Source organism: Cyprinus carpio, chromosome B5, assembly GCF_018340385.1.
Source record: "Cyprinus carpio isolate SPL01 chromosome B5, ASM1834038v1, whole genome shotgun sequence".
NCBI lineage: Eukaryota > Metazoa > Chordata > Actinopteri > Cypriniformes > Cyprinidae > Cyprinus > Cyprinus carpio.
This window is the reverse complement of record NC_056601.1, coordinates 32,438,140-32,452,290: the sequence shown is the minus strand read 5'-3', so window position 1 is coordinate 32,452,290 and position 14,151 is coordinate 32,438,140. Positions and strand designations below refer to the sequence as shown.

The 14,151-nt window shown below is 34.0% G+C and overlaps 1 protein-coding gene across 2 annotated transcripts in view; it reads left to right on the top strand.

Annotated features, from left to right (window-relative positions):
• Nucleotides 1-14,151, top strand: part of LOC109080976 (netrin receptor UNC5C-like) — a 124,911-nt gene extending 110,760 nt beyond the window's left edge. For both annotated transcript variants that reach the window (XM_042723184.1, XM_042723183.1), the window contains 6 exons: nucleotides 590-758; nucleotides 2,198-2,431; nucleotides 3,284-3,430; nucleotides 4,199-4,363; nucleotides 9,070-9,248; nucleotides 13,615-14,151. In XM_042723184.1, coding sequence (XP_042579118.1) covers nucleotides 590-758; nucleotides 2,198-2,431; nucleotides 3,284-3,430; nucleotides 4,199-4,363; nucleotides 9,070-9,248; nucleotides 13,615-13,777 — 1,057 coding nt within the window. In that variant the 3' untranslated portion in view covers nucleotides 13,778-14,151. The remainder of the gene's footprint in view (nucleotides 1-589; nucleotides 759-2,197; nucleotides 2,432-3,283; nucleotides 3,431-4,198; nucleotides 4,364-9,069; nucleotides 9,249-13,614) is intronic.

The window sequence follows — 14,151 nt, the reverse complement described above, 5'->3', positions numbered from 1 at the left end:
GCGGCGCGACAACGATACGTAATGAGCGTAGTTGTCTTGTGCTGGAGGCGGTCATATGCAAATGGTTGGAACGTCACTTCGCACCGTGACGTCACTTCTTACCATGGATCCAGAACGAGCTGTATTTAGAGCTTGATTAAATAAATGGCTCGTTTATAATGGGGAGGATGTCTTAAGCTATGAAACTTGCAGGACGTTTTAATGATACAAAGACCTCTTATATTCCAAAAGATCAAGGCAAATTTGGTTTCTCATTTCATGACCCCTTTAAAGCATTATTTGACAGATTTTTTTTTCCTTGAGATAATTTGGCATGTACTGTACCTGATATATACCCGGAATAATCTATTATGAATCGAATCGAATCAAAAATCTAATCAAATCGAAAGCTTGTGAGTCCGAAAAAAAATACCATTGACGTCAATGGCTGCTGTCAACTGTTTGGTTACCAGCATTCTTCATATTATCTTCTTTTGTGTTCAACAGCAAAAAGAAACTCATACAGGTTTGGAACAACTTGAGGGTGTGTAAATGACAGAATTGTTCTTTTTGACTGAACTGTCCCTTTAAATGAGTCTGTCTCTCTCAGGCCAGCGGTCAGTGACGGGGAGGCTGTGCTCAGCACTGTGGTCAGCTGCGGTCCCGCGGGTGCCCTGTTGACCCGTCCCGTCATCCTCACTCTCCACCACTGCACACACGCCCACTCCGACGACTGGCAAATCATCCTCAAGAGGCACACGCAGCAGGACCAATGGGAGGTGAGGAATTTGAATACGGCCGATCGGGACAGCCAGTGGCTGAATGAAAGTTTGGCAGCGAGAGGAATCAGGTCAGGGAAACTCTGAAGATGAGCTGCTCCATTTCAATAAACTACTTATCCTGCAGAGAGAGGGAAACATGACTGGAAAATAAATGTAACTATCAGTGAAGGCAGGCAGGGTAAATTGGCCTGCTGTGCATGGCAGGGTTCTACAAATAGACAACACAAAATTCAATTATTGCAAGAGTGGAGAGGGGAAAAGAATTGGGCGTGTTTATCAGGAGGAATCTGCTTCCTTTATCAGGGCCGGGATTCCCTCAGACACACACTCGCATTGTGTCTATGTGTGTGTGTGTGTGTGCGCAGGAGAGACCAAATGTCCTGAAGAACCTTCTTGTGGGAATATATATCTCATAAAACCTGTCAAAAAAATACCTGGGTCATATTTCACTCTAAAATCAAAAGAAGAAATAAGAAATTATAAGAATAAGAAAAGACAATGAAACCTATTTTTAGGACTGGATGAAAAACTGGATGAAAAAAAGTGTTTGCTTTTTCATGTTAATTAAGAACAATCCTCACACAAAATAATTACTGTAACCAAAAAATATTAATCTAAATATGTTATTTGAACAGTTTTTTTTACATCCAATATCAATTGCAATGTCAATTTTACAATTGCATCATTGCAATATGCGTTGTACTGCTATTAATAAATTTATTTCAATTTTTAACAAATTGTTGTACTGATTTTGTACAGTATTTTTTTCATTCATAATAATAGGGATGTGAATTCAGGAGTAAAAATGTACTTTTATTGTCATGAAAATAATTTCACAAATACAAGAATAAAAAAAAATATAACCTTTATATATAATATATATATTTATATATAATGTTTTTATAAGAATGATATAAAATAATGTTATTATTTTATTCATTAATCATTTATTCATTCCCTTATTTTATTCTTATTTTAATCATTAAATTGGAATATTAAATTAAATATTACTAAAATATATATTTTTATTTTAAACTGATAATCTAAAATGAGATGAGGAAAAAGTAGATTTAGTGGCAAATGTCATTTTAATTTAATAATAATAATTTATTATTAAAAATGTTTAATATAATAACATTATTAGTAGTATTATTATTTGATATTTATTTGTCAATTGTCTGTGTTATTCCTTGTGTTTGTTATTTATGCATCACTGCGGCTTTTAAATCCTAGAAATATTTCAATGGAAAAGGGCAATAAAGCATGACTTATCTTAAAAATAATAATATTAATCACGCAAATTATTCATAATTTAAGTCCCACTAGGGTATAAATATATATTCAAGTTTATATTGTATGTGTGTGAGAGATCACTTTAACCCTGCACCTGTCATGATGAGCCGCTCATGTAAGTGATGTGTGTGTTCTGTGTGCAGGACGTGGTCGTGGTTGGAGAGGAGAACTTCACTACTTCCTGTTACGTGCAGCTGGGGGAGGAGGCGTGTCACATCCTGACCGAGACTCTCGGATCCTACTGTCTGATTGGCCAGAGCATCTGTCCGTCAGCGGCTAAGCGAATCAAACTGGCCGTGTTTGGTCCTGTCGTCACAGCAGGTGTAGACTATCACATCCGAGTGTACTGCCTCGACGACACGCAGGACACACTCAAAGTACGTAACAGCTGACCAGTGTGGCTTTCAAGCACTCTTAAAAATAGTCAATTAAGATTTTCATAATAATTTTCTGCCTTTTCTGACACTGGCTGTTTTATGCCATTGTATCTTAATTTGACTTACTTCTATATTGTATGTAAATGAGCACTGTTATGATTGGCTAATATCAGGGACTAGCTCTAACTGAGGAATAGCTCAGTTAAGTGCCACTATTATGGGTAATGAAAGGTTCATATTTTGATTTTGGGCATCCCGAGCGTCAGGTTGACATGCATGCAAGGTCAAAAAACAATTTCATTGTCTTATAATATGCAATTATTTTACCTTACTTGCTCAATGACTCCCAAACGATTCACTCAACGATGAATTTTTCCAAACCCCTCCTTTGTGATGCTAATCTGCGGTGATTGGTTGATTGGTCTCATTTTCATTTCATAATGCCAGATAAAGCAGCGTTTGTGAGCGCAGTGCTGCTTTGTTTACAGCCGTTACCAGGGAAAACGCTATTTTACCACTCCAAAAGTGGCACCTAGTGGCAAAGAATGAATTTGCATTTTGATTCAGACCAACACAAAAAGACCAACAAGTTGGCGGGCAATATGCTAATGTTTCATGTTGTCAACATGAACCGGCTTGGGATTTTTTTTTTTAAAAAGACTCGTTTCAATGATTCAAAGTCGACTCTTTCTTTTGAGAGACAATAACTTTATATTTAAGTGATGTAATAATTTAATGCAATACAACATTTAATATAATGTAATATTACTTAATTGAGCCGTGTGAAATGTGACTGTATGATTGTGTTATAAATGGTGCAGCACTGTTGATTGTATGTGTTTGTGTGGACAGGAGGTGCTGCAGATAGAAAAACAGATCGGTGGAAAACTGCTGGATGAACCAAAGTCTCTGAACTTCAGTTACAGCAACCACAACCTGAGACTGTCAATACATGATATTCACTCCCAGTGGAAGAGCAAACTACTCACCAAATACCAGGTGAAGACAACAGATACAGCTGAGGCTTCAGACAGGATTTAAAAATGTCAGGAGAGGGAGAAGATCTCCTGACTGTTAATCTGAATTCAGGATAGAATATTGACAGGGACTAGATCTAGAGGAAGAACGAGACTTAATGAGTTTTTCTTTTAATTCTTTTAATTTTTTTTATTTTATTTATTGTATTTTTTTATTTTTGATATTTTAATTTAAATGATTAAGTAATTTTATATGTAATAGTATTTAATATTTCTTAATATTAATATTCTGTACATCATTTTAAAATATACATACAGACTTCAATAATAATATTTATTATTTTAATTTTAATATTTAAATTTAATTAAGTAATTTTATGTAATAGTAATATGAAATTATTTGCTATTTTTTTTTTTAATATATTATATATATATATATATATATATATTATATATATATTATATATTGTATATATATATGCATGTATATGCATATATATTTTATATTGTAAATTTGTTTTTAATTTAATAAATTATTAAATCATTAATACATAATAATTTAAGAATATATTATATTATATAAATTTGTAAAACATTATTTTTATTTTGTTAATTATTTTACAATTGAATTTAATATAAAGTAATTTAATATTCATTATTTTATTTTAATATTTTAATGTTAATGATTAAGTAATTTAATATAACATTTAATGCTATTTTACTTATTATTATTATTTTTATGAATTCTGAACAGACGTCAGGTAAAGTGTCTGTCTGTGTGTCTGTGCAGGAGCTGTCTTTCTCTCAGGTGTGGAGTGGATCAGTGCGGCGGCTGCATTGCTCCTTTACTCTGGAGCGTCAGAGTGTGAGTGTGTGTGAGCTGTGCTGCAAGCTGTGCGTCAGACAGGTGGAGGGAGAAGGTCAGATCTTCCAGCTCTACACCACCCTGAGCGAGGTACAGTAACATGCCCTCTCTCGCTCTCTGCTGTCCTACTCGGAGGTCTTTAGATGCTTGATATTTGCTCAGAATGAAAACACACACTCGTCTTTAAAGCTGTGATGCCTCTCTCGCAGGTAATGAATTCCTTCTGTGAATTTACTTCTGTCACTCTTTTATATTATTTCCAATATTATTATTATTATTATTATTATTATTTATATTATTATTATTTTGTTGCAGTGCATTCTGGAATAGGGTGATCAGATGTCCCCATACAGCAGGTTCAAAAATACATTGCAAAAATACCCTGCCAGACCATACACAATCGTGTAGTGATTACTTTTTCCAACAGAGGGCGCTGTGAGCTACACTGATGACTTGGTCACGCACCGATACTTGAAGAACGTAACCTGGATGAGAGCAGAGCGTTATTATCATCAGTTATCAAAAGATACACATTAGCTGGGTTTCCATTCAAAGCTGCGAATTTAACTTATGTGCAAAATTGAAATACTGCATAAAACATTTGCGAATAAGCACCGTTTCCATCCAACAAGTCAAAGAGAACAAAATCATCACTTCCTGGTAGAACAGGCGCTAGGCTATATATCACTATGAAAAGTAGGAGAAACCTTGCGTATAATAATTTTCATAGGCCTATATAATAAATTACTTGTGCCTCAGAGCGAGCAGACTATACAAAATAAATGCTTTCGGAGGTGGATGCTGCTGTTTGGGCTCAGCATATTGTAATAGTTATGTGATGTAATTGTTTTCGGATGTTTCTGAGTTGGACTTTGCTCTGGCATTTTAAAATGACCATAACATTTCAGATTTGTGATAGTTTTGTTAGAAATTTGTTAACATTTGATTTTTCTGATTTTGTTCTTGAATTTTCGCATAAAAACAGGGAACATAGCAATTGTTATGCTTTTAAATTAGTAACATATCAACTATTATTTTTATTAAATTAAATAATGTTTGTATCAAAATGCTTTACAACAGCTTTTAAGTTAGGCTTGACTTGAACAGGGAACATAGCAATTGTTATGCTTTTAAGCCAGTAACATATCAATTGTTTATTTTGAGTTAAATTGTTGTTATTGCAAGTAGCTACAGATCAAAACAGTATTATAACAAAATTATGACTTTACAAAAACACATTACAAAAATAATATTATGAGTATTAGAACATATGATAAATAAAACTGTTCTCAACAAATATTTGTAAATTTTTTACAGTATTTAACATTTTCATAAACTGAGTATACACTAATTGCAACTTTCCAAATGTTGTTTTAGGTTAATACTTTTGGAAATGTATCTTTACTATTCCTAATTATGCTTATTATTATGCTTATTAGGCTCATTTTGAAAATAAAATTGCAACAATCATTTCGCCTAATTAAAGCTAGTAAGATAGGATAGTGAGAGTAATTTCCAAGCATACACACACAAAATTGTCATCTGTTTGGGAAAGTTAATACATTAAATACAGTTACAAACAGTAAATGTTAAAAAAAAAAATGTTTTATTTTGATAGAATATTTTTAGTATAACATTTTTTGAACTGCTTGCTATTGACCATGATTACTATTAACTATTTTCATAGTGTGATTTTTGGTGAATTGTACTAAAACTAGATCAAAATCAAAACTGAAACAATAATAATAACAAAACTAAACATCATCATAATTAAATTAATAGAATAGGGAACCCACAATATTTAAAAAACAAAAACATTATATATACACCCTGTTTTTTTTTTGTTTTTGTTTTTTTTTATTCATAGAAAAAATAAAGATCACAGAGAGTGTGAGAGAGAGAGATTTCAATGATATTTTGACCACTCAAATAGGAATATCCCTGGATTCACTTTCAGAAATCTGGTCAACTTCTGGGATAGAATTCTGGGATACTGTTTAGTTAGACAGCTCACTAGGGTTTGTAACAGCTCCGTGCTTTCTATCAGCTGTCTTCCTTCAGTTCCCATGCGTTTGCGTCTCTGGAGAAAAGGCTGTTCAAGAGCTTCAGCTACTCTTAACACCCTCACGCGTCTGTCTATACATCACAAAGGGTTTTCACCAAGCCGCTGTGTTTTTCTCCCTCCGCCGCTCCTGGGCTTTAATCAATGTGTCTAATTAAGAACAGCACAGATTCGTTAACATTATAGATGGATGCGTTGCAATGAATTGAGTCCTTCTGGGCTGCGAAGCGCGTCTGTCTGACTGATGTTCGGTCTCTTCAGGGACTGTTTTCAGTGCACTTGTCATTTCATACTAGTAAACATAGATTGAGTGCATTTATTGATCAAAGATGCTCATTTTGATACACTTGTGCAACCATGTTTAAAAGAGTGGTTGACTGTTTTGTTTCGTTTTTTCTAGCTTGATTGTGTTTATGAGAAAATAATAAAATAAACATTTTCAGATGTTTTTATAATAATGCATCTCTGAAGTGAACCGACTGCCTTGAGAGAAGTTTCAATGGCATCATCGTTTCATCTCACCGATGTACAGCATATTGTCTAATAAAGTCATTTATTTTATTTTAGTTACTTGTCAAGGCAACATTTTTAATTTTCATAGTATTCATACTTTATTTAAGCTTTACAACACTGGTACTAGGTGTTGATGGTGATTAGGGTGGTTTTAAGTTTTTTATTTTTTTTTTATTTCGGTTTAACATGAATAAAACTCAATTTTAGTCACGTTGTTTTGTGCTTTTAATTAAAACTTTTTTTGTTCAAAAATACAGCAGATACTGTAATATTGTGAAATATTATTACAATTTCAAATAGCTGTTTTCTATTGTACTATATTTAAAAATGTAATTTATTTTTGTGATTCAAAACTGAATTTTCAGCATCATTTCATCACATGATCCTTCAGAAATCATTCTAATATGCTGATTTGCTGCTCAAGAAAAATGCCTTATTCTTATCAATGTTGGAAACAGTATTTTTGCGAAAACCATGACAGCATTTATTTGAAACATAATATTTTGTAACATTTTGAATGTCTTTACTGTCAATTTTGATCACTTTAATGTATTGTTTCAATGTTGTGATTTGGTTGCATTTTTGTGTGAATTTTAATATTCTGTGTCACTCAAATGCAAAGCAGCTGCACTCATTTCACATCCTCTGCTTCTGTTCTTATGGATGTACAAAAGCAGAAGCTTTTATTTGGTGCTGTTGCTTTTTACAAATAATATCACCAACAAGAGTGATTTAATTAAACCGCCTCCTCAACACGCACACACTCACACACGATTGAGATTGCAGCTCGGATTTTAATGCATTGGAAATGTCAGTCGATATTATTTCCAAGAAGCAGAGCGTATCTCCAGCAGGGAAACAGCCTTGATTCGGTGAGAACATTTCTAAATACCAAAAGAGCAGTGGAACTGAGACGCAAGATGATGTCTATACATACGAAGATACAGACGAGCAGCTTAAAAAGGAAGAAGCACATGTTATAGCAAGGCGTGTGTTAGTGATCAGAAGAACTATGTGTAATTAGTCTCTGTTTATTATTGTTTTTTAAGAAACAAGATGTCTGTGAAGCCCAAAATACATCACAGATTATTTATTATTCTATGCAAAAAATACATTTTTTTTTTAACAGAAGGAAAAACATGCAGTTTTTATGCATGTATCTTTAAATGCAAATGAGATGCCGTATGGGCCCCGCCCCCTTCCAGAAGAGTCTATACAGTTCATGCCTCGCATACGCTGCCAAAACAAAATGTCTGTTTGGTTTGGTTTAGCATGTGTATTGTGCTCATGTTACATTGCAGTTCATCATCATAAAAGTGTATTATTTGCAAGCGTTTTAAAGCCGCATCAGTTTAAATGTCTGAGTACTAAATTAAGTTCTCTTTCACATCTTATTGCGCTTAAACTGTTATGTATGTGGAAGACAAAAACAGTTGGTTATGTCTGTGAACATTAACAGCTTGAAAAGAAATCGTATGTAAATATTAGACCTGCATGACAGAAGGGTAATATTCAGTGTCTACTGCTGTCTGTGCTGTTAATATGAATCAACAAAACAAACAGAAAATCATTCACTGCACTTGACTGAATAACTTAAAGTAGTTTTAAGAATGAGTTTCTTACTTAATTGCAAAGTTTAAATGCTCTAGCGAGGACATAAACGTGGCAGATGGAATACAGCTCACTCAGGGGAGGAGCTAAGCTAATAAAGAAAAGATTGTTCCCAGTCATGGGCGGGGCTTGTTCCAAAGTGACATCACTTTGAAGTATATTCCTGAATGGCTCATTTTGAGACGCCATTTCTGATTTATGGGGATTATGGGGGATTTTTACCACTATAGGGTGGTTGTGTACATTCACTTCAGACACATAATTACAATACAATACAATACAATATTTATTTATAAAGCACATTTAAAAACAACCAAGGCTGACCAAAGTGCTGTACATAGCAGAGAATAAAATGCAGAGCAGTACAGGACAAAAGAAACAACTAAAAAAGTAAAACAAAAGAAAAAATAACAGTAATCGTATCAAAGTCAATAAGCATGAAAAGCAAGAAGACAAAAAAAAAGTCTTTAAAGAAGATTTGAAGATGGAAACTGAGGGAGCCAGTCTGATATAGAGAGGCAGACTGTTCCAAAGTTTTGGACCAGCAGCCGCAAAAGCAAATAATTAAGATAAATTAAAAAAAACATAAGAGTGTATGTGTTTTCTGCAGGATGTCCAGAGCATCGACACGTCCCTGATGGATCCAGGAAGCAGTATCACGGTTCTTTCGGGTCCGAGCGCATTCAGGATCCCAGTCAGCATCAGAAGCAAACTGTGCAGCAGCCTGGACATCCCGCACACCCGCGGAAACGACTGGAGAATACTGGCACACAAACTCAACCTGGACAGGTGACGTTCACACACATTAACACTGTATATGCATTTAGAATTTAGATTCGCTTTTTCTTTGTTTGTTTTGTAGTTTGTTAATGATTTTAGGATTTTTTATTTTTTTTGTGTTTTCTGATGTTGAATTTTTTTTTTATTTGATAAAAAATAAAATAGAAAAATCATTTAATGTAAAATATTATTACAATTTTTTGTTTAATTTCTATTTGAATAGATTTTAAAATGCAATTTATTCCTGTGATCAAAGTTGAATTTTCAGCATCATTACTCCATCTTCAGTGTCACATGATCCTTCAGAAATCGTTCTTATTTGAGAAGTTTTTTAACTAAATTTAATTGAACGTGAAAGTCTAGCTTAAATTTTTATATACATGCTTAAAAAATTCAAAAAGTGAAATGTTTTTGAAATTCTTTATATATATATATATATATATATTTCTATGTAGCTTTCATTTATTTTTTATTTCATTGTGGTTTTAATAACTTAGTACTTCAGCTTAAATCTGTTTTATTTCAGTTAGGCAACATTTTTAATTAAATGTTTTTATTTTAAATTTATTTTATTTTAGCTTTATTTCAATTAATGAAAATTATTTTTGAAAGCATAGATTTTTACGAATATAATATAATATAATATAATATAATATAATATAATAGTTAGGTACAGGTCCTTCTCAAAAAATTAGCATATTGTGAAAAAGTTCATTATTTGGACATGTAATGATAAAAATTAAAACTTTCATATATTTTAGATTCATTGCACACCAACTGAAATATTCAGGTCTTTATTTATTGTTTTAATACTGATGATTTTGGCATACAGCTCATGAAAACCCAAAAAATCCTATCTCAACAAAATTACGATATTTTCATCCGACCAATAAAAGAAAAGTGTTTTTTTAATACAAAGTCCCAACCTTCAATAATTATGTTCAAGTTATGCACTTATGCATCATTTGGTCGGGAATCCTTTTGCAGAATATGACTGCTTCAATGCGGCGTGGCATTGCCCCCCCCCCAATCAGCCTGTGGCAACTCATGCCTGTGAGGGTGTTTGTTATGGGCCAGGATGCTTTCGATAGCGGCCTGGTAAGCCCAAGCCATCCAAGTGGTGGGTCTTGCGTCTCTCAACTGTTCTATTTCACAATACTCCCACAGATTCTCTATAGGGGTTTAGGTCAGGAGAGTTGGCAGGCCAATTGAGCACAGTTAATACCATGGTCAGTAAACCATTTACCAGTGGTTGTGGCACTGTGAGCAGGTGCCAGGTCGTGCTGAAAAAAAGGAAATCTTCATCTCCATAAAGCTTTTCAGCAGCTGGAACATGAAGTGCTCCAAAATCTTTCCTGATAGCTAGCTAGCATTGACCCGGCCCTTGAAATAAAACACAGTTGGACCAAACACCAGCAGCTGACATGGCAAGACCCCAGACCATCACTAACTGTGGGTACTGACACTGGACTTCAGGGCATTTTGGCAATTTCCTTCTCCCCAGTCTTCCTCCAGACTCTGCGCACCTTGATTTCCCGAATGACATGCAAAATTTGCTTTTCATCCGAAATAAAGTACTTTGGACCACTGAGGCAACAGTCCAGTGCTGCTTCTTCTATATCCCCAGGTACAGGCGTTTTCTGCCGCTGTTTCTGGTTCACAGCACACGCCGTGTGCACGGTGGCTTCCTGGATGTTTCTACTCCAGACTCATTCCACTGCGTTCCGCAGTCCCCCAAGGTCTGGGAATCGGTCCCCTTCTCCACATCTTCCTCAGGGTCCGTCACTCTCTTCTCGGTGTGCAGAGTTTTTTGTTTTCCACACTTTTTCCTTCCCCACAGACTTCCCACTGAGGTGCCTGATACAGCACTCTGGGAACAGCCTATTTCGTTCAGAAAATTTCTTCTGTGTTTTACCCTCTCGCTTGAGGGTGTTCAATGATATGCCTCTGGACAGCAGTCAGGTCGGCAGTCTTACCCCTGAGCGGTTTTGAGTAATGAACCAGGCTGGGAGTTTTTAAAAAGTCCCAGGAAAATAGAGAACCTTTTTCATGATATGCTAATTTTTTGAGATAGGATGGGTTTGGGTTTTCATGAGCTGTAATGCCAAAATCTCAGTACTTAAAACAATAAAAACCTGAAATATTTCAGTTGGTGTGCAATGAAATCTGTGAATCTAAAATATATGAAAGTTTAATTTTTATCATTACATTATGGAAAATAATGAACTTTTTCACAATATGCTAATTTTTTGAGAAGGACCTGTATAATATAATATAATATACTGCTCATTCAAGATAAAATAAGTATTTTCACCTATCATTATAGGTCAACATTTTAGCGCATCCCTGGTGTGAGCATTTGTTTATCATCAGTGTGCTGAGACTGCAGTGTACTGTTTAATGTAAAAGCGATAGAAGTGAAACTAATGTGCTCTAAAAGTATCTCATAGGAGAGTTTGAAGACAATTAACGGTGGAAAAACAGCAGGAGAGCAAAAGAGAAATTTCCTATTGTTCTTTTCGGTCTGCCTGGAGAATACTAAGAGATAAATTCACTCTCTCGAACACCAACTTTTCAAAATACCAGTGTTTCTGTGCGCTTCCACAATCCACGTAATTAGAGGAAAAGGCAAAAAAAGCACAGGACCCCTATGGTTTGAGTTCTTGTTGAGGTGTTACTGCAGGACGCTTTAAGAACGAGGATCTGATTTCAAATGAGAGAGAGTTTAGGATGGAGAGCTCGCTGTTCACCTCTGAGGACCAACAGGCATGAAAGAGGCAGAAGACGAGAGTTTGAGTTCACAGGGGACAGGAAGTAGAGAGATAAAGCGAGGAAAAAAAAAAAGATGTTAAAGGTGAAAAGACAGGCTGTGCAGCACCTTCTGCAGAAATGTGTTTCTTCTGCTGGCTTCTCCATTCCACTCCGATTACAGCAGCTTTGATAAACACAGGATCTGTGGGACTGACTGATGTTATACACCCTGTGATGGTGGAAGTGTGTTCATAATGTATATTTGCTTTACATACAGTACATATGAGAATGATGGGAAAACATGAAGTAACGCAAAAATACTAAGAAAGCGTTCGAGGGGTGTCACACCTTACAGAAATATAGAATTCAATTGTAGACAGGCATGAATACTGGCTTATTACTTATTATTGAATAATTTAATCAAAGTAATTGCAATCATTTGATATTTACTGAGAAAATCTTTAAATCATTACATTGCATTACAAGATCATTAGATTGTTGTGGCTGATGAGTAAATCCTTCAATACACATACAACAGAGATGTATTTTCTTTCTGTATTGTAGCCTATATGGCGTTTCAAAGGAAAGAAAATTATTAGTGTTTTTTATTACTATTAATTTATATGGACTTCCAAAGTAAAAAAAATAAATAAATTAAGACAAACATAAATATTGGTGTAGTAATTTTACTGTTGTTATATAAAATAAACAAATAATAACAACAACAACATTCTTAATTTTTTATTATTTTATTTTTATTACTGTTATTATTGCTATTACTTACTTTTGTTATTATTGTTGTTGTTGTTAAATACTTGTCTTTTATTTACACTGTAATATTTATTGCAGTGGTAGACTTAGATTTATTTTTTTATTATTTAAATATTATTACAATTTAAATAAAAATAATGTTTTGAATAATAAAACTTACTATTACTATAAATGAAAAATATTTTGAATAAGAATAACAGCAATAATAATTACTATTATTGTTGTTGTTTGTTTTTAAATACTGTTATTTTTTACTGTGGAATATGAATATATTTATTGATTTATTATTGTTTATAACTTAATATTATGAATAATAATAGAAGTAAAGACTTATAATAATAATAATAAGTATTGTTATTTGTTATTATTTTTTTTTTTTGTTTAATTTGTAATATTTTTTTTTTTTATTTTTTGTTTTTTTAATACTTTTTTAATAGTAATAACAGTAATAACTGATACCAAAATTAAGTATTTTTATTAGTAGGATTAAAATAGTTTTTTTTTTTTTTTTTTTTGTCTTTTGCAGATCACATACTTGTTAAAATGGTTTTAGAAAAAAAAAATTATTTCCATAATAAGCCTATCACACTTTTATTGCATTATTATTAAAGAAATAATCTCACAAATATAATACTTTACATTAAATTTACATTAATATTTAGGAATAATCTTATCTGCTGGTTTGTGCCCAAATTCCAGATAAAAAGAGAAAATAGTCAGATCAGATTGTGCAAAAAAAAAAACATAGCCACATTAAAATAGCATCAAAATGTTGAATTTCCAACACAAGTAACTATATGGTGATATATTGTGTTCCTACACCACTGAGTGTTTCCTCTCACCTGCCCTGCAGGTATCTCAACTATTTTGCGACTAAGACGAGTCCGACCGGAGTGATTCTGGATCTCTGGGAAGCTCAACACTTCCCGCACGGAAACCTCAACCAGCTCGCCACCGTCTTGGAGGAGATGGGTCGCCATGACAACAGCATCGCCGCCATGGCCAGGGAACAGTGACCCTCACATCGATGACAATGTCCAGCTCAAGTTGTGTTGCCACTCAATCAAAAACCAAGACGCTGTGCGCGGCATCTTATTCAGTTTCTTGGAAACATGCGGCGCTGCTGTCAGTGAATGTGGATGCCGCCAGTTTGGGGTCAAAGGTGAAGCAGGAACAGGGTCCAGACGCTTCAGGCTCAACCAGTTTGCACGACAGCAGAAATCTCCCACTGTATCATCCTCTAGTCATGGTTTTTACTGAATTTTGTGGTGCCATCTAGTGGTTGCAGAAACAACAAATGCTCATGTAATATAATATTTTGAGACATGAATACAGTATTTAGTGTGAGTACCTTAAAGTGGCCTTTAAAATCCAGTTACAGTTTAGATTT